At 37.8% G+C, this 26625-nt stretch overlaps 1 protein-coding gene across 1 annotated transcript in view; it reads left to right on the top strand.

The window, feature by feature from the left end:
* Nucleotides 1-26625, top strand: part of LOC124556360 (integral membrane protein GPR155) — a 179626-nt gene that overhangs the window by 45116 nt on the left and 107885 nt on the right. Inside the window, exon 3 of the mRNA XM_047130326.1 lies at nt 26231-26520. Coding sequence (XP_046986282.1) covers nt 26231-26520 — 290 coding nt within the window. The remainder of the gene's footprint in view (nt 1-26230; nt 26521-26625) is intronic.

Raw genomic sequence — 26625 nt, 5'->3', positions numbered from 1 at the left:
CTACCTCTATTAGTTTTCAAGTTATTTACTAAAAACTAAATTTGAAATGAAAATATCCTTGTTCATAGTAGATATCATTTGTATTTGTAATAGGAAGTTCTAATTGCAGCACTTAGTTATAATTATGCAATAATGCAGCTGTACCAAGTCTCAGGACAAGACTTTATTGTAAATAACTGTGTTTACAAGGAATCTTAAAGAGGCAGTTCAGAGGTCATGTTCTAAAAATTCTAGCCGGCAAAGTTTAAATGCAGTTGAGCTAAAACTTTTCAATAGCTAAAACAAACTTAACTCTATTTATATAAAGATTAAGAAGATTGTAAATTGTTAAACGACAGACATATTAAGTAATATGTGTCCGAGAAAGGAGCCATTTAGTTACCGTTACTTGTGTCTAGGGCAGTTGATAGCAGATGTTGCATGTGGGGTCCTCTGCACTAGTATATAAATATGAACAGAGAACCAATGGAGAGATATGCTCCACACCAAGATATCAATCTGTTCAAGTCAGTCAAACGTCTGCATGCATTGGACATCGGGTGATATCACAGGTGGGCAGACGTGACTGTGTTTACCATAAAAGCAGGAAGTTAAATTGTGAGGACTGTACACTGTTGTGAATCAGTTGGATTTCACAGAAGTAACTGTTTGTGTGCAGCAATTAACTTCTGGTGCTTAGAAGTCAATGCGATAGACCATTTTACTTGGAACTTCCCATAGAGGTTGCCTTTGAACTGTTAATAGTACTGTTTCTGATAGTGATATTATTATTATCATTAGGGATAGTATTATATTTTGTGCTTGTGAACTTTTATTGGCTATATCAATCAGTTAAAACTCAAAACTGTTATTTATAGTCCCTGATACCACCGAGTAAATAGCAAGCAGGAACATTTTCTTTTCAGAGAGCACATAGAGTAATGTGGATTTCCAGAATTGAAATTATGGGCAGCATGTTCTCCATCGCTTTCTGGCTGACTGCAAAAATAATTTTCAGGCTCTTGTAAATGGCAAAGTTAGATGTAAAGCACTCACAGACAATTTAAATGTCTTTTCATAAGGACATAACAATGCACCAACCATATTTTGACTGTTTACCCATTGCTCCACAGCTCAGAATGGGAGCATCTGCCCAGGCTTCCACAGACACAGGGAGGTTCGTTGCAGGTTATTGCTACACACCATCATTAAGAGTGAAAGGGAACAATGCAGCTACAGTGCAGCATTTGTGACGTTCACCTGCTTTATTTAATCATTGAGTGTCCTCTGTGTCGACGTACTGTGTTGTGATACAGGCTGAGAAATGGGGGGTGAAGTTCAACACTGACTACTTTGAATGATGTAGATGACAGGTGCACAGTTGCGTTTCACAGTTCACAACCCCCCAATAATACACAGTTATATGGCCAGTGCACTATTGTTTAACATTCGATAAGTCTCATTAATGGTTTGCCGGCAAACATCCACATATTGCTAAGATAGTTTACTGTTGAACATCTACAAGCAGTAACAACCTAACCACACTGTTCACAGTCTTTCAAATAAATTTAACAGACACTGACGTATTTTTGTTACATTTATTTCATGGTTAAGTTGATGCATTGTTGTTGTTCTAACCATCACAGGTTTCTTGTCTGAAGCTCGGCCATCGACTGACTGTCTCAGGACCAAAAATCAGGCCCTTATATATTCTCACAATAATAGGCACTGAAGCTATACATTGTTTGATGTTTAATTTACAGAAATTACAATTAAAACTTAACTCATTCAGTTAACTGCATACATAAAAAAATTGCGTCTTTGTAATAGTTTCTTCTACTACAAGGGTTAAGCTATATTATTTGTTTAAATCATGAAATTAACAAATATAGTGATACTTTTGACAAAACTGGAAGAATTTATTAAGGGCTGGCTTTGCTAACATGTTTTTGAATAGATCCAAATTAACACTTAAAGAATACTGTTGTTTCATCTCCCAAATTTTTATAATCAGTACAGAATTTATTTGTTTGTGAGTCAACAATAGAATCTAAGTTACAAAACAATTACAGATTTCACCCTATAATGAAAGATACTGACTAGGAATGGACAAAATAAATTAGAAAATCAATTACATACATAAAACTAAGCACAAAATTAGACCTGGTGTTACATTCTTTAAAGCTGATGGCCAACCTTTCTCTTTTATGAAAATGCAGATTATACTCACGTATGTTAATGGTAATTAGTTAAAAGTGAAAAAATGAATTTTAAGGAGACAGCTGGCAAAACAAGAAGGGAAGTAAAAAAATCCCAGCTTGCTTCACCACAATACCCTCTCATTGGGTTGACCAGATAGATATTGCAAATAGCTAACTGGGCAATTCAGTGGCCACAAGTGACTCCTGACAGTGGGTTAAAAATCTACACACAAAAAAAGTTACATACAAAATCTTATCAAAAATACAGTACATATGTTTTTTCAAATTTATACTTATATGAACTGGCTATATGAAAATCTCTATACCAAATATTTACATACAGTGTATTGTAGAATGTCACAAAATATCTCCAAGTTATACTTTTAACAAAAATTATGCATCTTCATCATAAGTGATGTCCTTTTTGGGTAAACAAGGATACATTCAAAATTACACATCATTTTATGTAAGTTCTATCTTGCTTAAAAAATAAATCCTCATGGGTTGCAAAAAGTTAAATTACACTGTGCATTGCAGTTCACTTTTTAGACAGAAAATTTCACTTGCTCAATGTTTTGTATTTTTCACAAGCGCTTTCACACTTTTAATGAGCATTTAAACATTTTCTCACCAAATTGTCCACACCTTCAACAGGTCCAAGTGGCCGTTAGTAAGGAAATGCACGGCTGTCAGTTCCCTTGGAGGTGGTTCTCCTCTGCCATAGTACATGAAAAAATTAGACACTATACCCTACTTTAGTACACTCTTTTACATCAAACTAAGTATAAAGAAAAAATGACTCACATTAAAAACAATAGTTGTTACTTCATAGATAGATACATTACTCAGTTCTCATAACATCACAATAACTAGCACTAAGACTGAATATAGTAAAAAAGGTGTGGAATAGTAAAAATTTAAAATCAAGTGCACATTACACTACAAAACATTACTCTAAGTCATAACTGTCTGAAACTGGTTAAACTGGAAAGATTTGGATCTCTTTCCCATTTTCAAAATAACAAAAACTCAAGAAGTGCAGTAGCATAGCTTTACTAATCATTACATTGTGAAAAAAGAAGAGTGTCACCATCACATAACTTACTTACTCTTCAACTCAAAATTAAGGGGACAGAAATTGTACCCAATCCTTGCCCCACTTCTCTACTCAACTCGGAGCACTACTCTCATTCAACCAGAAAATTAAATCCTCTCAAAATCACAAAATGTTACCAAATAGTTGACCTGTCAATATATTCACATCAGTCTAGCACCACAGTTATCGGTTAATCAGCAAAATTTTTGTTCTTCATCTCAGTATGACCACCTTAAGCTCATAATTCCTTAGAACACAAATAGAAGTTTTCAGATAAACCTATAGATCCGATAAAGCAGCATTATATGACTTGTACCTCACTAAAATATTGCTCTTTCTGTTAAACTCTCATTCCCCGCTGCAGTGTCATGAATTGCACAATATACACAGTACCCAATGTTGTCTAGTTCGAAAATAGATTATCAGTATATAGTTACACCACATTTGTTTCTATACAGTTCATCTTTTTCATTACTCAACCATGCCTGTCAGCTCCATTATTTTGCTTATCTTTCTTACCTTGTTAGCTAGTGGAGTGCATTCTCAAAAAATATCTCTACTGCAGAGTCAGGCTCCCTAACCATTAAGAACCCAACATCATTCATTATTTTATTATTTCCTTATTGCTTCATTCACTGATAAATAAACACCTGCTCTGCTTCTCCAATGCAAAATTGATTCTACTGAAAAACACTCCACAGTAATGGATCATTATTCTAAGGTAAACTTAACTCTCACTACTGATCAGACAAAATTATCACTTAGGAAAAACAATTATTTCACTGTATTCCATCAAACTGCTTAAGATTCTAGCCTGAAGGGCGATGTACATACAAATCTTGCTTACTCTTTCCACACACATTACTCCAGGCAACTATGTTTAAAGTTGTAATTCCTTAATGTTAGAAAAGGCTGTAGACAAACTTCTATGGGTAGATATTTATCTCCATATACTGATTGCACTGAACACAAAATCACATGAAAGTAGAAGGTAGAATAATTCTGATTCACTTATAAACTATAGATAGGATAGGAGAAGAGTTTGACTGCCTCAGGAAACATGAAAAATGAGGCAGACAGCTGGGTAAGATTATCGCCACATAATGAATTCAACACAGAATGTTGAATCCCGTACTTACTAATTGCACAAGAAATTAGTCCCAAATATTACATCACTGCTGAGATTTTGAATTACCAACAAATTGCACTCCAACAGCTGTCCTGACAATTCCACAGTTAATAGTACCTCTTGTTTGACACTCTTTGATAGCTTACCAGTAGCACCAATAATTTTTATTCCGGAAACATGTATCTTTACTATACCCTCTGTGTTCTTAATAGATTCAAAAAATGCCTGTGAAATGCCATTCAGATCACTACCACTGTCCAGTAAACACTTAACATTTATACCTTGTACACTTGCTGTTATTATAGGGTGCCACACTTCCTCTTTACTTACCATGTGATCTTCTTCATACAACAAATCCTCATTAATCCTTTCCCTGGAAAAACTATCATCATGCTTAACAAAATGATTATCAGACACAGTCAAATGACTGATACCATGGTTCTCTTCCTCATTATCACTTTCAAACTCTAACTCTTCATTAGTCCTAATATTATCCTCCTTTATTCTTTCTTTGCTTAACACATTACCAACATTATCAATAACAAATTCAAATACCTCATCCCCATCACTACTGGATTCGTCATTGCTATCATCATAACAACTGCTGTCAGAATCAGACCCACTTTCACTTTCTCTATGCTTTAGATTTTGTACCTTTTCCACCTTTTTCTCCATTTCAGTCAATTTTGAATCTACATTTTCATTCACTTTTACTGGTTTTTCCTCTACCACTACTGCACACTTGGTTTCTATCTCAGTTTCTAAATCATTATTAATCTGATCAATTTGGTTCTCAAGTTTAACCCTAATTTCAGCACAATGTTTCTCGGAAGCCTCCATCCTCCTACTATAGTCATCACAAAGCTTCTTGTTCTCTCGTGCACATTTACTACTCATTAATGTTAATTTCTCATTAATGTTATGTACTACTTTCTTTATCTTTTCGTGACAATCTTTAGCTACTGCTTCAACCTTTTTATTGAATTCTGGAAGATTGGAGGAGACTACCTGAATCTCCTTTTTAATTTCTTTCTTCAGTTCTTTCTTTGAGCTAACAATGCCAGTTCTAATGCTATCAGTTTTCTCCTCCACCCTATTAATGTCTTCTTTCATACTATTTTCCACCCTACTAATGTCTTTTTTCATATTACTAATGTCTTCTTTCATACTACTTTCCACCCTACTAATGTCTTCTTTCGAACACACACTATTCATTTATTCATAATTTGCCTTGACATCGCTTCCACTTTTCCGTCTGCCATAAACTTTTGATCTTGCTACTGGATTCCTCCTCCTCAACCTTAATGACCTCATCCATTTCAGTACTGTTTTTGTCCATTTCGCTCTTTACAATAGGACTTCCATCCCCATCCTTCAAAGTTACATTCATGTCTGATTTATAACTGATATCATCTACAGAACCAGTCCCCATTAAGTCTTTCTGTTCACTTAAAAAACTAACCTCCACAGCTTCATTATTAATTTTCACATCACTTCCCTGTTGTCCATTCTCCTCCATCTCACTGTCATGTTCATTAAGGCTACTCATTATGTATCACTTAATATAAAACAGCTTTTGTCATGAAATTACCTTATTCTTATTAACTCGTCTCTTGCTGCTCTGCTGAGGTTTTCATCTTGTTTTATCGTCTGCACAGTTGCTGCAAGTTGTAATTCTCTCGGTGAAGCATCTTGTTTACCCCTGTCAGCTGTGTCCACCTGTGTGCTGATTGGCTGCTCCGTTACTCAATGGCTGCTTCCATACAACCCACTCGCTGATTGGCTGCTGTCCTACTCTGTCCAGGAAACCCAAGCTCTGATTGGCTGTTGCACTCCCTTTGTTTAAAACAATGTAAACCGCTCAAGTTCACTGTCGAAGTTCGCGAGTCATAGTTTATTGTGCCCGCATAACATAGTCCTCACCTGCAAGGGCACCATATGTGAAGCTTGCCTGCTTTATTTAATCGTTGATTGTTCTCTGTGTCTACATACTGCGTTGTGATACTGGCTGAAAAATGGGGGGGGGGGAAGTTCAACACTGACTACTTTGAATGATGTAGCTGACAGGTGCACTGTTGCATTTCACAGTTCTTTATTTTTACTGTTCACAACCCCCCCCCCCCCCCCCCCATAATACTCAGTTATATGACCAGTGCTCTATTGTTTAACTTTCAATAAGCATCATTAATAGTTTGCAGGTCAACATCCACATACTGCCAAACATCCACATACTGCTACGATAGTTTACTGTTGAACATCTACGAGCAGTAATAACCTAACCACACAGTTTACAATCTTTCAAATAAATTTAACAGACACTGTCATTGTTTTAACAGACAGCCTATTTTTGTTACACTTATTTCACGGTTAAGTTGATGCGTTGTTGTTATTCTAACCAATACAGGCTTCTTGTCTGAAACTTGGCCATGGACTGACTGTCTCAGGATCAAACATCAGGCCCTTATACAGGGTGAAGCAAAATTTGTGCACTTGGGCTTCGCAACACAATTCCTCATGTGCCAGCAGTAAAAAAGTGTGTCACAAAATTTCGTACGGCGGGTACATCCGCCAGAAAAAGGACGTTAAAGAGTGGCAATCTGGCAACAACATGTGTGGTAACTGCCTCTGTCAGCATGTATTAGTTGTGCTGTACAGTTGATGCAGTGGCTAGAAATTTGGGTTAGCATGTAGGAATTCGAGGGTTCGATCCTGGGTTCAGGTGCATTTTTTTACCAGCTAATTTCATTCAGACGTTTCATACTGTAATATACACCATTTCTTGTGTCAAATGTCTCCTAAATTTACAACATTTTTTAACGCTGAACATAACAAATACGTGGTTAGACAAACAAGAAATAGGCAGTTGAAACAAATGACATGTCATAGGACAGAATGACTACAAAAACAATATCAAGTTCGAGATGCTAAAGATGACAGCACAGTACAATAACACAACATCTACTAGTCATTTATACTACATGTATTATGAGCACTCAGATGTCAAACAATAGCAACCAGTGACAATAATAATGTCCATAGTAATGGCTGCATGACCTTCACAACAGAATACGTTGTCCTCAGAATAACAGATGTTCAAAGTGACCTCCCTGCATGTCCAAACATTGCACAACCTGCCAGATCATACAGCTCAGGACCCTTCACAGCAAAGCTGTGTCCACAGTAACAAGAGCAGCATGAACACGCACTACCAATTCTTCCACATTCGTCAGCGGAGTAGAGTACACATGCTCCTTCAATTGTCCCCAAAGGAAGAAATACAGGGGATTTAGGTCAGGTGAACGCAGTGGCCATACAACTGGACCCCCATGTCCAAGCGATTTACCTGGAAACGTTCTGTCCAAATACTGTCACACATTAATTCCAGAGTGTGGAGGTACACTATCATGTTGAAGCCATATACTCTGCCGAACATGTAGTGGAACATCTTCCAGCGCATCATGGAGATAGTTTGAGAGGATTGCATGATACCTTTGTGCAGTCAATCAGTCAGGCAACATGTAGAGGCCGTAACACCTGTCACCCAATATTCCGGCAGAGATGTTGATGCCAAAGTGAACTTTGATATCCATGGTTGCGAATAATGGGTGTGTTAACCTCACACCAATGGTGGGCATTGTGCGTATTGAAGACACCCCATGAGTGAATGCTGCTTCATCTGACCATATTATGGTGTTCACGAAGTCATCATTGCCTTCCTGTTGTTGTTGGAACCATTCACAGAATGCGCAGCCCACCCTTGTGCAGCACATTAACAACCATGTGTAGCGAGACATGCAGATGCCTTGCTACGCTACGTGTACTTCGCCAAGGTTCTTGGTGTATGACCTTCAGAATAGCTTCCTTAGTAGCTGGAGTGCGGCAAGTCCATGGACGACCTCTGTCACGTGATGGTGGAAGGAGAGAATCTGACTTCCAAAGGCACAGCTCCAGATGACGAAACACACAGTTTTATCTGGATGGTGTCAAAGAGGATATCCAGCAGCATATTTATGAGTGGCAACACCAGCCCAGTTATCAGATACACCAAGGACCAAAAGCATATCCGCATATTCATCGTTTGTGTATGCCATACGTCTGCCACACTGGTTTAGAGTTTACAATTATAAAATACGATACATGTACGCTTGTAGGTTGGAGTCTGTCATGGACGCATTACTCCTCTCGCAATTAGTCCCTGTCTGGTGGACAGCGCATACAGAATAAACATGCCGCCAGTCCTGAGCGCTGTTCCAAACAACTCGCATTACCCCTCTGACAGATACTGTTCTGCATGATTCATCCTGATACCGGTAATTGTGAAATGTTCGGTTTAGAATTACACTGTTTCCCTAACTGTAATAGATGTGATGTTTTCCACAATCCCATCGATAGAATGATGATGATGATGATGATGATGATGATGATGATAATAATAATAATAATAATAATAATAATAATAATAATAATAATAATTCATTGAGATATGTACTTAACAGCATGCAGTTACTAGACTCAATGTTGGAAGCATAATTAGTGGGACCATGGTCATAGCACATACAAACAGTAACTGAGTTTGGTCATTATTTGCAAAGCTCATTGGTAGTCCTACTGGTAAAGCAAAGCCCTAACGAAATGTAATGGACCCGAACGAGGCAAGAATAATAGTTGATACTAATCTATGGGACCATTGGAGGAGGGTGTAAAGAAAACAGGTTTCGCATGTAGTAGATGAAGAGGCATGAGTAAATTCACACCCACGACATGGAAAGAGCTTCTTTCTGACCGTTCTTCCATTTCTACAATTATTGTATGTAAGTGCAAAAGTTTTCTAGAGGATCCACTGCAATTGCTTTTGACGATTAAGATGCCAGATACCACACTACCTGGACTCCATTTACCAAATAAAAAACATATACCACTGACCCCCTGCATGCTAACACAAGAATCAGCCCACTGCACCAACTACACAGTGCAGCTTACGTGTGTTGACAGAGGTAGTTACCATGCATGTGGTTACAGTGTTGCCAGATTGAACTTCTTTAACGTCGTTTTTCTGCCGGATGTGCTCACTGGATGAAATTTTTTGAGATATTTTTTTTTTTAATCGCTGGCATGTGAGGAATCGCACTGCGAAGCCCGAGTGCACAAATTTCACTTCACCCTGTATATCCTCACAATAACAGGCACTAAAACTATACATTGTTTGATGTTTAATTTACAGAAATTACAATTAAAACCTAACTCATTGAATTAACTACATACATCGAAAAATTGAGTTTTTTAAACAGTTTCTTCTACTTCAAGGGTTAAGCCGTATTATTTGTTTAAATCATGAAATTAACAGATATAGCGATACTTTTGACGAAACTTGAAATTACTTGGGAATTAATTAAGGGCTGGCTTTGCTAACATGTTTTTGAATAGAGTCAAATAAACACTTAAAGAATGCTATTGTCTCGTCTCCCTGATGTTTATAATTAGTACAGAATTTATGTTTGTTTATAAGTCAACAATAGAATTTAAGTTATGAAACAGTTACTGATTTCACGCTATAATGAAAAATACTAACTAGGAATAGTCAAAATAAATTAGAAAATCAATTACATACATAAAACTAAGCCCAAAATAATTGAAGAGAGTAAAACTGAGGGCCAACCTTTATCTTTTATGATAATGCAGATTATACTCATGTAGGTTAATGGTAATTAGTTAAAAGTGAAAGAAAAAAGAATGTTAAGGAGGCAATGGCAAAACAAGAGAGGGGGTAAAAAATACCCCAGCTTGCTTCGTCACACATTCCCAGTAAATGTGAACACTGGATACCTGTGTGCTGAATCCGTAGCAGAGTATTGTTTAACTGGCTACATAGGAGGAAGGGTGTGTAAATCTTTACTGGATATGGGTTTGCAGGTACTTGTTGATATGATACATTTCATGTAATGTAAAAAACTTGCCTCATTGTAGACTAAATGGCACAGGTGGAAGTAGTATTCATTCGGTCCATTTGTCACAGGTGAATTCCTGAGTGAGAGAGAAAGACCTCTGGGCTTGCATGGAAGTACTTCCTTAAGTTGGCTAAAGCTAAGATGTTACACTTGGACTGAATTTTCTGAGTAAACATTGTGCCAAAGTTGATCTGGAATGGCCTTTAGTAGAGCTAGTGGGACGTCATTCTGTTTAGATTTTACTGCTGGAAAAACAGCAATGCTGTAAGGCACACTCCAGATGTCGGGGATGCTATCTGAACTGTGTGCATGGTCCCTTAGACATGCCTTGTGGGGTAAAATACCAAAAGATGCAGGGAAAAAGACGAAAAGATGCAGGGAAGCTAGTCTGGGGAGATGTAGGAGCAGAATTTCCATTTAATATGTTGTGTATAGTTGAACCCTTGACAGAAAACTAGGAACCGGACAAGGTGTGGTGCTTTATACTGTGCAGTTTGTTATACATCCACGAGGCCGAGGGAAGTTTAGTAGTGCCCTTTAGTGTAGATAATTTTAGGCCAATGGTAATATAGCCATCTGGTGAGGTGCACTGATTGGCACCCTGGAAGTTTTGGAAGAAAAAGAGTTGGATAAAGGTTTCAGCATAGAGTGTTCTAAGCCAGGACAGTATGCTGATTTAGCCTCACTGTGGGGAAAAGTGCTACCTTTGCAAGGAAGTGATAGGCAGGTAATGGAAAAGTTGTTAGTGGAATACAAAGGATTATTCAACCCTTCCAGGCTATTGCCAGCTACACCAATAACACAGCATAAGATTCTCACTGGTAACTAATGGCCAGTGTAAGGGAACTGTACTTAGTTCCACTTCACCTCCAATCAGCAATAGAGGAATTTACAAACAAACAACTCCATGAGGGAATAATTGAAGAGAGTACCAGCCTGTGAGTGGCACTGGTAATTATTGTACCAAAGAAGAATGCATATGGCAGTAGGGCCTATATATTCTGTTGTGACTGTTGGTTTTGAGTAAATGTACAGTCACAGTTGCATACCCCTTGCAAATGTCACGAAACTTTGGATAACATGTGGCAATTCCATTATTTTATGACCACAGGTTTCAATCAGTTGGAGGTAGTGCCAGAAAACAAACATGAGACAGCATATACGATTCTAACCAATCATTACCAGTACAGCCAAATACCATTTGGGTTGAAAAATGTACTGGCAACATTTCAACACCTGTTGGACGGGGTATTATGAGATCTCAAACCAGAATAGTGTATGATGTACTTAGACAATAGAATTTGATAAGGACCTCATAGATCACATGGTGCATTTTAGGTGTCTTTAGTTGATTGCAAGTGGCACAAGCAAGCCTTTGGAAAAGTGTCATTGTGTATTGAAGTAAGTTCATTACTTGGGCCCTAATATCAGACAGGATGGTGTATAAACAGAACCCCGTCTTGTACAAGCCATGTGGAAATTCCCTACTCCTTCTACAGAAAAAGTGCTTCAGTCCTTTTCAGGTTTGGCTAACTATATAGAAAGTTGTGCTGAAGTTTGTGGAAAAAGCAAGACCACTTACCCATCTGTTAAAGAAGGGAATAGTTTCTATGGCCCTGAATTGTGAGGAGACCTTGTGCTATTAAAGGACCTAGTAAGCTGTGGTCCTGTCCTCACTTTCCCGTATTATCAAAAACAATGTATACTTTTTTTTTTATCCTCGCAACAACACCTAAGGGCCCTTGTCCATGACAAGAATTTTTGTAGGACAGGCGTTTCTGCTAGCCGGTAAAAAAACTAGTAGCCTTGTCCATGCAAACGGCAGATGCACTGGAAGTACTGTAGTCGAGCTCTGAGCAAGAGAGCAGTAGGATGGACAACACAGATGTTAGCACCCTTGTAGGTGTCCACATACATTCATCCACACTTGCAAAGTTAGTCATCTGTCCTTATATTCTTTGGTTGTTGTATCCCACAGGATTGGTCATTTCTCCACCATCGAAATCAAAACTTCTGAATCAATACTGAATTCAGCACTCATCATGAAAACCAACAGCTGGCACTGTTACATAACACATATGCTGGAGAAGGCTGTAACATAACACACTTGTTGAAGAAAGCCCAGCCAGCTAAGATCTTAGAATCTTGAGAGCACGAAACTGTTGTTCGGTCATGGTGGCAAGGGTCTGGCCACCAGCTTGAGCAGCTCCAGAGAATTCCTAATCCAGTGGTGTTAGCTAGTTGATACAAAGGACTGGTTTGCACAAGTACAAGGCAGGCAATTTCATGTTCATTAGGGAATACTGGTGGTCAGTATTCTTGACCTGTGCTAAGAACTGAAACTACTACTACTTTTAAAAGTGAAAGAATATTCAAGTATTAAAGACTCGAACTAATCTGAGCACGCCAGAATCATCAAGCAGTCATGATGCTTCTATTGAAATACTGATATCTGCGATATCTCTAATAACTTTGAAGTTAGATCTTGAATGCAAGCAAATCAGTTGAGAATTATTTGAAGCTTAATAATGAGTAAGCACTGTGCGTGATCTCAGCAGACGTTGTATCAGGCTACAGCATTGCACTCTAGCTATTTGTCATGAATGCTTCATAGCCATACTCAATCTAATATTAAGTTATGACATAGATTTAGTGCATACCAGGATCAGATCATCATGTCTTCCACATGAAAACAATCAATGAATCCAGTATGATATTTCAATCATCCATGCATTCTACTTGTTAATTATTTCTTTAATACTGCACTGTGTGGACGTACGTTATTAATTACTCATATGAGATTATTGAATGTAATATGCAATCTGTTAAGTAAGAGCATGGTTGGCGTTACACACAGATGGTAAAAGATATTGCATTAGTTCTTTCACAGCCCAATAGAGGGAACCTTTGTCCTTCATGCAGTGTCCATAAGACATTAATTTACTTTGAATTCTTGACTGAGATACACAAGAGAGATGAATGCAGCTTATGCATCAAGTTTTGTGGTTGTTTTTCTCTGTAGTCACCACAAAGGTCCTAAAATGAGTCATTCCACGGCATCTAAATATATGGGGAAATCAGAGTCATTTGTACAAAAGTAGGTAACACACTGTAAATTGGTTAAAAATGTAAAGGACTTTGAAGAACATGTGTCAGTTGGTAAAGTGACTCCAAAAGTGGAAAAAATAATTATTAACCTTTTTTTCTTTTTGGGAAACCCATTCTTAACATTGCGTCAAGCACGAGCAAATTTCAGTTTGAAACATATATCAATGCAAATTCGATGCATTTGGGGGTCTGCTCCATGTGAATACACAGAAAACTTGGTTTTCCAGCATGCCTCGGAAATGACAAGAAATTATTGATGCTGCGGATGACTGGATGCATTATTAATTAAAATCATTTTTTTTGTTCATGTATGATGTATGTATATGTTTTAATTTGTTGTCAAATACATTTTTTTTACTAATTAACCTAATCATGATCTTACTTAACAGCCTGTATGTTGTCTGTTCGAACCAGAAAGAACAGAACTTTTATATAATGTAACTACTCTTGTTGTAATAGTATGAAGCAAAGCATGGTGGTTCATTTTACTAAGCATTCCATTTTAAGAAAGACTAAGTTGGAAGGCAGGCAGACTGTAGCCCATTGGATGCAGACCTATATGCCGTTGTGTGTCTTATTGGCACTGACCAGTGCTGGAGGTTTGTCCGAAGGCCAGCTGGTAGCCACCAGATGACGTGAAGAGCTAGTTCATGTTACGCAAGTGAAGGAGCAGTAATGTTCAGGGTGCCGTAAGAACAATTTTCAAGCGATGGTCTAACCTGAGTGGCATGCAGTACTTTAAAAATTGTTGGGACTCTGAACATATTCGTGCGATGCGGGACTTAGCCAAAATTCAGCAGTTGAGATGCAATGTTGAGTTTAGCTCTTATGAACAATTAGTCATGGGGCATGTGATACATTTTCACATTAATGTACTATTGCAAGCTTCACTGTGTGATTTATTTTTTGTTAATTGTTTAAATAATTTATGTAGGACCACCACCACAAATTATTTCAGAGAGCTGCTGAATAGATAAACCAATCATTTCAGTTAAAATCTTCTTGGATGGCTACAACATTTAAATGTGACATCACCTGATGTGATTTATTTTATTTAATGCAACCAGTTGCACTTTGTTATTTGATTTAATTAGAATATTAGTGTCACCTGCAAAGAGTACTGTTGTTCCATCATATATTTTATCAGCCAGAGTACAGCAGAAATAGTAGAGGTCCCAGAACCAATCCTTGTGGGATTCCACACTTGATGTTTTTACTCATTACTGCATCAACTGTATTTTTTTGTATTTCACTGTACTTGTGTTTTATTTTTGTAATCTGTTGACAATGGTTGAGATATAATTGGATCCATCTTCCAGACTGGCGTCTAATTCTGTAATTACGTAACTTATACAAGAGAATGTCATGATCAGCAACATCAAAGGCTTGACCAAGAGCAAGAAATATATTGCTTATCACCCACTGCTATTAGCATGTCATTTAAAACGGTGAAAATTGCTGAGTGGGTTGGCTTTCCAGCTCTGAATCCATAGTGCGAGTCCTTTATTTAGGAAGGTTGTTAACCTTAAAAGGAACATTTTTTCATAATTTTGCTGAAGCCTGACAAAACCGAAACTGGCCTATAATTAGCAATTTGACATTTTGCGCCCTTCTTATTCATAGGTGTTACTTTTGGAATTTTTAGACTATTTGGAAATACACTACTCTCAGATGATGACTTTGATATCGCTGCTAGTGGTCCTACAATAAATGCTGCATGAGCTGCCATGTCTAGGATGTTGTAAAAGACACACATTAGCCTCTCTTGCAAGTAACAGTAGTTGAATATTGATGGATCTGTTGATCAAAAGTGTCCACAGTATACTCTGTGATGTTGTATAAGGTAACAGTTTCTGGTTTCTTCTCTCCTTGTGCACTCAACATTACTTCAGGTAGTGTGCTAAGAGCAATGACATTCTTATTCTTCTTCACATGTGCATTGTCAGGGTGCACTCTGGCTTATCAGATTTTTCTATAACAATGGCAAAACATAAGTCACAATTGTTGCAGTTTGGGATTTCTGGATGAATCTTGTTCATTGTTTCCTTTAATGACTTTATTGTGAAGTTACTTAGCAAAGGGAAAGGATGTGAAGAAGCTGTCTGTTATCATGTTCTCTCCTTGGTTTAGAAATGGCTCCATTAGATGGCAAATGACATACTGTCCCAATAGCTGGTTGTCTGGTCAGCCTACTTCCTCACCAATCTGTGAAAAGGCAAAACATGTCACTTCTGCAGGTATTCAGAACATGAGTCCATGTTTGTCAGGCTTGTTTGGCATGAACTAAGTAAACCCACTCCTTTCTCTGCTTGGAAGTAATTGCTCATCAGTTGCAATCTTTTCATCAGGACAGTAGTAGTTTTGCATGAACCTGTTCCCTATTTCAGATGATACAAGTATAGTAATCACACCTGAGAAACAAGAATTAACTGATGAAATTGTCAATACTGTCTTTCAGAAAATTACTAAGTGGTTCCTTGTAAACGGACTCTCACTGAATTTTGATAAGACACAGTACATACAGTTCCGTACAGTGAATGGTATGACGCCATTAATAAATATAGACCTTAATCAGAAGCATATAGCTAAGGTAGAATATTCCAAATTTTTAGGTATGTCCATTGATGAGAGATTAAATTGGAAGAAACACATTGATGATCTGCTGAAACGTTTGAGTTCAGCTACTTATGCAATAAGGGTCATTGCAAATTTTGGTGATAAACATCTTAGTAAATTAGCTTACTACGCCTATTTTCACTCATTGCTTTCATATGGCATCATATTTTGGGGTAATTCATCACTGAGGAATAAAGTATTCATTGCACAGAAGCGTGTAATCAGGATAATAGCTGGAGTCCACCCAAGATCATCCTGCAGACATTTATTTAAGGATCTAGGGATATTCACAGTAGCTTCTCAGTATATATACTCTCTTATGAAATTTGTTATTAACAACCAAACCCAATTCAAAAGTAATAGCAGTGTGCATAACTACAATACTAGGAGAAAGGACGATCTTCACTATTCAAGATTAAATCTAACTTTGGCACAGAAAGGGGTGAATTATACTGGCACTAAAGTCTTTGGTCACTTACCAAATAGTATCAAAAGTCTGACAGATAACCAACAAGTATTTAAGAAGAAATTAAAAGAATTTCTGAATGACAACTCCTTCTACTCCATAGAGGAATTTTTAGATAGAAATTAAGAAAAAAAAATTTAAAAAAATTAAAATAAAAAAAAAATAAAATAAAAAAAATAAAAATAAAAAACCACAAAAAAATAAAGTTGTTATATTAACTTAAGTATGTTGTTAAATTAACCTAATTATGTCATGTATTGGAAAATTCGACTCGTTCCACATCATTACGAAATATCGTATTCATGATTCATGGAACTAGTATTAATCTAATCTAATCTAATCTAATCAGAAATAAGCATGAACTTGTCAGCAGGAAGCATTGAGCTCTGGATGTCTTCTCATTGAGGCAAAGGAATATGATAAGTTCATAGAAAATGGTCTTTCATCATTTTTATCCCTGATAAAATCAGGCCTATAAGAACGTGGACAAATGTCATCCATGAAAGCGCCTTAAATATAAAAAGGACCTCTTGGCATTAGTGATACCAATCATTGTCTCCAATTTCTCCAACATTACAGTCCAAATGTTGTTTTTATTTCATTTTGAGCGTATGGTTCTGTGTGTTTTTTTAATGATATGCAGCATTGATTCATCAAAAAGAAGTCAGAAGTCAGTGATTATGTGATCATCCACTCAGTGGCAGACAAATGCAGTAGGCCCTCCTCTTTCCTGTAGGACATGCAAAGCAGTCCTTCTTCCAGGTGATGAAATGTTAATGACCACCCTCATTCTGTTCAATCCCTAGCTACCATCTTCTCTGTTATATCAGTTGACTCATGAGACTGTTGTGGAAAGAAATGAAATGGATAGACATTCCTTATGGCAACTCTTTATTAGTCTCTCTCTCTCTCTCTCTCTCTCTCTCTCTCTCTCTTTCACTCTTCATTGCAGTTGTCTGTGGTGGGAAATCATCATGTGAACCCAATAAGTCACTTTCTGATTCACTATCTGATTTCTTGAGAATACCTAAAATCTCTTCATTAACAAAACTGCACTGACACAACAAAATTGAAAATACATGTTACAAGGAATAAAAAGGAAAAGGAACAGTAAACAGTAACTGGTGAGCTCAGTAACAACAGCAGCACATGAAATATGATTGAAAAGTTATGTCAAATTGTCCAGTGTGGAAACCATTGTGACCGTCTATATCAACATTCAAGACAGTGACTGTTAACCAAAGCAATATCAAAAACAAGTGCTTATATAAATATATTATAAAAAGGAGTTACATAAGGGATCAATCGACTCCTCTCGCTCTTCTAGATAAACAAAGTCTGTTCAAAATAATTCCGGAACTTTGTTCACAAAATTTTTCTACACTTACCTTTTACTTACTGTGCGTGGTCTCCTTCAAAATACTCTCCTCCTCAATTGATAAACTGCTCCCAACACCGTTTCCCCTTCCAGAAGCAGTCTTAGTTCACTTCTTGCTGGATTTCGTGAAGTGCCATTGCGAATTTTCTTTTATCTTTTCTATCATTTCAAATATTTGTCCTTTCAATGGGATTTTCATCTTTGGAAGTAAAAAGAAGTCGGCAGGGGTCAGGCCTGGACAGTATGGAGAATGAGGCAGGCCAGTGATTTCATTTTTTGTGCAATAGTCACGCACCAACAGGGATGAATGTGCAGGTGCATTATCATAATGTGAGAACCTGAATTGTCTCGCCACATTTCCGGCCGTTTCCTTCTCACATTTTCTCACAGGTTCGCAGCACATCTTGACAATACCATTGATTAACAATTTCTCCCTGTGGCACAAATTCATGATGAACTAATCCTTTAAAGTCAAAGAAACTTATCAGCATGTCTTTGACATCTGATCTGACTAGCTTTTTTCAGTCTTGGAGAACCTTTCCGACCCATTGTGAAGATTGAGTGTTGGTGTCAACATCACGACCATAGACCCACATCTCATCACTAGTTATGATTCTCTTAAAGAACATCTCATTCTCATTTGCATGATCCAAAATCTCTTCACAGATTGCAAAGCGAAGGTCTTTCTGGTCTTGACTGGTGAGCTGTGCAATGAACTTGGTGGCAACACAATGCATTCCAAGATGCTGCATTGTGTATGATCCACCTGAAATGTTCTCTGACAGTCAGTCTTTGATTTGCACGCACAATTTCATTGACATTATTGACAAACATCGTCAGCAGATGTCTAAGGGTGTCCTGAATGAGGGTCATCTTTAACTTCTGTCTGACCATTTTTAAACCGTGTGAACCATTTGTAACACTGAGTACAGCTTAAGCAGTCATCACTGTAGGCTTCCTGAATCATTTGGTGTGTCTCTGTGAAGGTTTTCTTGAGTTTCACGCAAAATTCAATGCAGACATGTTACTAAAACTCTGCCATTTCGAAATTTGCAGACTGTGTGACACAACATTCTACTCAATACAGCACTGAACAATAACTGACAGACATACAACAGTGAAGCTTCCAGCAGTTGCACATTAAGCACAGGTGTATGCAGGGATGCCAACTGCATTTCACTCCAACACACTATTGGCACAAAATTACGAATCTTCCAGAATTTTTTGAACAGACCTCGTACTCCATGAAATATTCATGAAATCGTGAAAATTCAGGTTTGGTGGAAAGATGTTAAAAACTTAATTCATTATTTCAGAAATAATGACTGTTAACTCCTTTTGATGTTCTAGTGTTAAATGTGTAAAACTGATTTTTTATTTATGGAATAAAATATAGCAACTATTCCTTTTTAATAATTATTTTTTTATAACACTATTACCAGTTTTGAAGGCTTATTCCTCTCATCTTCAAATGGTATTAAAAGTATAAAAAGTTGTTTACATATTATAAATATTAGAATCAATTTGGTACTCACCAGTATATACTCAATTTGTTAAGCATCTAAGTGAGAAGAAGTTTATAAAAGTTTGTAAAGTTTGTTGGAAGTTGCTAAGTGCTCTTATTCTCAAATACTGGATGATTAAATTCTGGGCATATCTGAGTAAGAATGATATGTCATACTCTGTGCATGTTGTTTCCTATGTACTACATAGAAGGAAAATTTGGGAAATGGAAATTCTGATCATTAATAATTACTTTGACTCTGCCTTGCATAAGAAGATCACTGTGTTATTGCCAGTTGTTCTGCTGTGCTGAGTTATAGACAAGGAGAGTAATGTTCGTGATAGAAACAAATAGTCTTGAATGCTGATACGATCTGATTGTTAGACAAGAATGGGGAATGTTCAGTAAGTAATGCAACACATTTTTTTCTGAAAGCAGGTTGGTTTTATTCAGGATTCCAATACACCATATTATTCCCCACTCTTTTTAATCTACAAAACCCTATTTCTCAACATAATCTCCATTCAATGTGCTGGCATTATGTCACCTTTCTGAGAGGGCCTGTACATCTGCATGGTAACACTCCACTGATCGATGTCAGAGCCAACGTATTACCAGATCAGTAACCTGCCTATCACCCATGTACTGCTTTTCCTGGAATTCATCCTTTATTGGAGTTACAAGGTGTGAGTTCTGGGCTGTAATGTGGATGAAGAAGAACAGTCCACTGAAAATCTGTGAGCTCCTCCCAGGTGCACAGACTTGTCTGAGGCCGTGCATTGTTATGGAGATGATGTTCATTCGCATTTTTATGGTGCTGATCACTCTGAAGTCATTTCTTCTATTTCCGAAGGGCAGCAGAATTGACTGTCAAACCATGAGGAAGGACATCAAACAGAATAACCTTTTCAGAGTCACAGAAGACTGTCACTGTGACTTTACCAGTTGAGGGTGTGCCTCTTAACTTTTTCTTCAGAGGAGAGGCAGTGTGGTGCCACTCCATGGATTGCAGTTTTGTCTGCTGTCCGAAGTGATGAACCTGTGTTTCATTGCCTGTGATAATGTTCAACAAAAAATTGTCATGATCAGCCTCATAACATGCAAGCAATTATGGGCAGATGGTCCTTTGTTGCTCTTTGTGGTCTTCTGTTGAGCGGCAAGGATCCCTGTGGGCACACAACTTTGAGTGCCCCAACTAGTGGACGAGTGTGTCAGAACTACCAACAGAGACATCCAGTTGTACAGTGAGATGTCTGATCGTGATCCATCGATCACCGTGAATGAGTGTGTCCACACATTCCAACATTGCAGGAGTAACAAATGTGTGTGGCCAGGCAGCACACGGGTGATTGGACAGGTTTGTGCGACTTTGTTTGGATGATGACAGATGTCGCGCAATGTGTCACCCTGCTTTTGTTCATAGCCAGGTCTCTGTAGGCATACTGCAAGCACCTACGAGTATCGGTGATGCTCTAGGTTTCTGGCAAAAGAAACTCTATGACAGCTGTCTGCTTGAAACACATCTCCATTACATACTACATTTTGAAGGCTGCGCATAGCACTGCCACATATCAGAACTTCATGAAACTGTAGGGGCTGAAGTGGGAATATTCCATGATGCCCCACAACAAATTCCCCATTCTTTCAACCAAAACTGGGCAAGAAAAAAAGTGTTGCATTGTGTGAATGCTCCTCTTTCAAGTCTGTCAGTCCACTGAATCTGAGGCCAAGCTCTGAGTGTGGCTGCTTAAAAAGTTGCGCTGGGCCGTCAAAGTCATAGGCAGTGAGATCTGTGAATTCAGCATCATCTGGTAGAGTGCAAGTGTGCCACCCTGTATTGAGGCAGCAAGTGAGGAAAGAGTGAGCTCACCGGCAGCGAACTGGTGGGGGGTTTAAACGTGCTGTCTCTCACATAACTGTGTGTGGCGTGCAGCACACCAGGTGTGGTTGATGAGGACGCCATTGCTAGTACAATTTTATCTTTAAAACATTTCTGGATATGTAAGAATATGTTCCATGATAATTAATCGTAGGCACACGAGTTCATTGGAATAAAAATAACAAATAAAAAATCACTAATGTAATATGATATTATGCACCCTTTCTAAATATAACACTTTATTGTGTTGTATTTGCTGTTCTGTAGATGTATGTTGCTACTTGTGATGTTTTCAGAAAAAAGTAATTACCATAAAAACAATAATGGATGGTTTATAGTATTCCAGAAAATTTTGCAATATTCATCTTTTTTAAAGTAAAGTATTTTGCCAAAATCATTTGTTGTCTTATATATGGTAAATGGGGAAATCCCTAGTGGTAATGGCAATGCAGCAAGTAAAGATGTACACAGTTGTGTGTCGTTAACAGTATTATCCAATCCTAAGCACTGTATAGTGATGTGCTCTGTTCCCTGTTATTGTAAATATTCTTTTGAACATGAGTCTCCAGATTCCTACACTGATACATAAGTGTTCCAGATAGTCTCTTCACAGGTATCTACAAGCTACTTCACACTTGGTGACCATAAGTTTGGTTATGCAATGACCTTGTGGGCCCAATTAAATAGAATAAGATGTCTCTCAAGGGTGGTGTCACCCCAGTATTATTTATCACATAACTAAATTGTGCTTTCATATTACTTGATGGGTGACTGATAAGAAGTGGGTTAGCAATATTACCTCACAAATTTTGAACTGTGCTATTTACTCACAATAATGTACTGTACCGCTCTCTGGACGAAATGTGGAGATGATATGATGTCAATAATCAATCTTGACTGCACAAATCATGGCTGAAGTGGTGTGCCCACATTTTCATTCATGGCTGGAATAATTGATTAACTGTCTCTGATGCAATGGTTGATACTTGGTGCAACACAGTTGCTGCCACAATGCTTACCATGTACCAATTGCTTGTGCATCTTCAATGAGAATGTGTTGCAGTCTTCTACCACAGTAGCATCAAGCTACCTCTCTCCAAATTAGCCAAAGTACAGTACCACTACAATAGCATCTGCGTAAGAGCAATGCATTCAACACTGACCAATGCTCTGTTCTTGAAAATAACAAAACCCTCTCTGCATATTTGGTGCTAGTACCAGGCAGATAAATTTATATTGCAGAGTATTCCCCAACAATTCTAAATTAGTGGACCTACAGGACTACAGGAGCTTCTTCAGAAAAATGATCCTTTCTATATTGAAACATAAAGTATACTGTAGAATAGTAATTGTTGTTTAACATGAATGGTTCCCTACTATGCAGTGTACCTGATGAACTAATGCTTTGAAATTCCTTTTTCTCAGCTACTTGCTTCCTGCAGCAACCATCTGCTCCCAAAATGTGAAATATGAAACATTAACAACATAATCATGAGAATTGTGAGGATACTTGGACCAGATGTGGCTAAAGCATTCACTGATGGATGAAAATTAAATGTGTACATTATGTTGGAAGCACCTTATATTCTCCTGATCTCCAAGCAGAATCCTCATACTATCTGCCTAGTTTTTGTTGTGGTCTTCTATCCAGAGACTGGTTTGATGTAGATCTCCATGCTACTCTATCATGCGCAAGCTGCTTCATCTCTGAGTAACTACTGCAACCTACATCCTTTTGAATCTGTTTAGTGTATTCATGCCTTTGTCTTCCTCTGCGATTTTTACCCTCTGGACTTCCCTCCAATACTAAATTGATGATCCCTTGATGCCTCAGAACGTGTCTTAACAACCGATCCCCTGTTCTAGTCAAGTTGTGCCATAAATTCCTCTTCTCCCATTATTCTATTCAGTACCACCTTATTAGTCATGTGATCTACCCATCTAATCTTCAGCATTCTTCTGTAGCACTACATTTCAAAAGCTTCTATTCTCTTCTTGTCTAAACTATTTATCATCCATGTTTCACTTCCATACATGGCTACACTCCATACAAATACTTTCAGAAAAGACTTCCTGACACTTAAATCTGTACTCAATGTTAACAAATTTCTCTTCTTCAGAAACACTTTCCTTGCCATTACCAGTCTAAATTTTATATTCTCTCTACTTCGTCACCATCATCAGTTATTTTGCTCTCCAAACAGCAAAACTAATCTACTGCTTTAAGTGTCTCATTTTCTAATCTAATTCCCTCAGCATCACCTGATTTAATTTGACTACATTCCATTATCCTCATTTTGCTTTTGTTGAGGTTCATCTTATATCATCCTTTCAAGACACTGTCCATTCTGTTCAACTGCTCTTCCAGGTCCTTTGCTGTCTCTGACAGAATTACAATGTCATTGGCAAACCTCAATGTTTTTATTTCTCCATGGATTTTAATTCCTACTCCAAATTTCTCTTCTGCACTATGAACCTTTCGGTTGGTGGGGAGGCTTGCGTACCTTAGCGATACAGATAGCTGTACCATAGGAGCAACCACAACGGAGGGGTATCGATTGAGAGGCCAGACAAATGTGTGGTTCCTGAAGAGGGGCAGCAGCCTTTTCAGTAGTTGCAGGGCAACAGTCTGTATGATTGACTGATCTTGCCTTGAAACATGAACCAAAACGGCGTTGCTGTGCTGGTACTGCAAACGGCTGAAAGCAAGGGGAAACTACAGCCGTAATTTTTCCCAAGGGCATGCAGCTTTAGTCTCTGTCTTAGAATATGTCAATGGTTACACTAAAAGCAGTGGCTTTCGTTGCAAGTTCTCCAATTTACAGGGCTGCTGGAACTAAATGATATGCTTATCGTACCTGACTCATTAAGTGTGCTATTGACTTTCAGCACTCCAGCAAAAAGGTTAGATGACACTCTTCATTTGATCAACATGATGCAGAAAGGCAGTGGACTACAGTGGTATGGAACTTTGGTGAATTTCCTCTGGGTACCAGAACATCAAGGCAGTTAAGAAAATGAGTACATTAATATTGTTGCATGAAAGCCACGTGCTTAAGCCCTACTGCAGTTCAACAGATCACATCCCTAAACTTAAATCAAGGGCATGTGGCATGTGTAGAGAGGAGTGGATGGAAACACTACAGTGTAGTGTGTGCTGGTACTTTAATCAGCAACGAATTTTCTCCAGATCATGTTTTATGGATTGGATATGTTTTAAATTGCACCTAATATCAGTCACAAGGATGTGATGCCTTCATAGGAACTTCCTCAGTCACCTCCATGATGTAGGCATGAGAGATGTCCCAATGAGTTTCTGCGACTCAACATAAGAAGATTATTTAAATCCATTTTTGTATGAAGACATTGCTATTACCAAGTCACTTTGGGACAGAGAATTGTGTGACCTCCTCCTCCTCCTCCTCATTTTTTAATGTCTTATCTGAAAATTACCATAAGCAGTTAGTCAGAGAACTGACTCATGAGGGTATCATCTTAGATCTGCTGGTTACAAACAGGCTCAAACTTTTCAACTCATTTCATGCAGAACAGGGAATCAGTGATCGTAATGCCATTATAGCATCACTGGCTGCATTGTAAATAGAAATTTAAAGACATGTAGGAGGCTCAGTAAGTGTATAACAGATTTCAGGTTACCTGATCAGTAACATCAAACATTTATCTTTTTGTTGAGATAAATGTACAGATATTAAGATTATTGTACAGTATCTCAGACAGGTATGTATTGAGCAAAAATTGTGAGGCCTGGGAAAGGCCCACTGTGTTCTGACAGCTTTGTTAAAAAGCTGTTTCAGATGCAATGAGAGCTTCGTTCCAGGTTCTGTCTTGGCTGTACAGAGTGTACATGAAGTATGGGAACACTTTCAATTATTTATTACACTAGAACTAAACATTGTACAGATGTCATACATATAGCATTTTGAAGAGAAACTCTGAAAGTTGTTTTTTTTTTTTTTTTTTTTTTACAAACTTATGATATGCGCGAACCCGGCAGACGTCAATACAGTAATCGAATTCTAGCCGTACCCGCTCAACATGGCATCGTCGAGGCAGTCGCTTCCTGTATCCTCTCTCAGAGCTCTGCTACATCATGTGGTAGGGGCAGTACATACACGAGATCTTTAACGTGTTCCCACAGAAAAAAGTCACATGGAGTGAGATCTGGTGTTTTTGTCAAACTCCAACACACAGAATATTATCTGTACAATTTTTGGTTCTTGTGCAATAAATAATTGAAAGTGTTCCCACACTTTATGTATACCCTGTGTAGCCAAGACCCTGTAAACAAACGAAAACTGAATGAAGCAAAAATTAACATAAGTTGAACTGCGCATGAAGTGTTTAATGAACTCAAAAGTAAAATTCTATCTATCAAATTCCTGAAAAGTTTTAGTTGTACGTTAAATCAGTACATGGATTAAAGCCGTATGTCAAGAGTCTCAGTCACCATAGTGGCACCGAAGCACAGGATGACGGAGAAAGACCAAAATACTGAATTCCTTTTTCTGAAACTGTTACACTGAGAAAGATCATGTTGAAATCCCTTCTTTCAATCATAGTATGACTTTCAGAATGACAGATATTGAAGCAAGTGACCACAGAACAGCAAATCTGGACCACATGGGATACCTATACAGTTCTATGTACAGTATGTGAAAGTACTTGATCTTCTTCTATTAGCAATCTACTGTAGGTTGCTTGAGGGACAAAGAGTTCCTAGTGAGTAGAAAAAAGTGCAGCTCCTTCAAGTCTTCAAGAAGAGACATCAAATCAAAGACAGTTAATCTCCTTATACCAAATGTTTTGCTACCTGTGGATAATTGATTGTTGTATATGTTCCATTGAATGCTTCCTTTGTTTCATTAGTTTGGTCTTGTTCTGTATCTGTTTCATATCTTGTTGTTCCAGGTATATTGCAGGACGGCAGAATTTGCTATCCCAGGCAGAAACTAAAGGGTTGGATGCATTTGTAAGAGTTTTCTCTTTGCCAGCTCTTATATTTCTGTCTTTAGCAGAGCTTGACCTCCGTACAGTGAACTGGACGTTTTTATTGTCAATACTGGTGGCAAAGAGCATTGTATTTCTATTAGTAGTTATCATCACATTACTTATTAGTCGTCCTGTGAACCCTGCACGGGCAGGGCTCTTCGCCATCTTTTGTACACAGAGTAATGACTTTGCAATTGGCTATCCGATAGGTAAGTTTTATTTTTAGTGAAAGCTAATATTTTAATTATAAATGTAGATTTTTGACTGTTGTTCACTGTATGAATGAATGGCCTACAACAATGAGTCGTGAGGGG

The sequence above is a fragment of the Schistocerca americana genome, chromosome X (genome assembly GCF_021461395.2).
Source record: "Schistocerca americana isolate TAMUIC-IGC-003095 chromosome X, iqSchAmer2.1, whole genome shotgun sequence".
NCBI lineage: Eukaryota > Metazoa > Arthropoda > Insecta > Orthoptera > Acrididae > Schistocerca > Schistocerca americana.
Note: the sequence above shows the minus strand (reverse complement) of the source record. Positions and strands in the feature narration are given on the sequence as shown.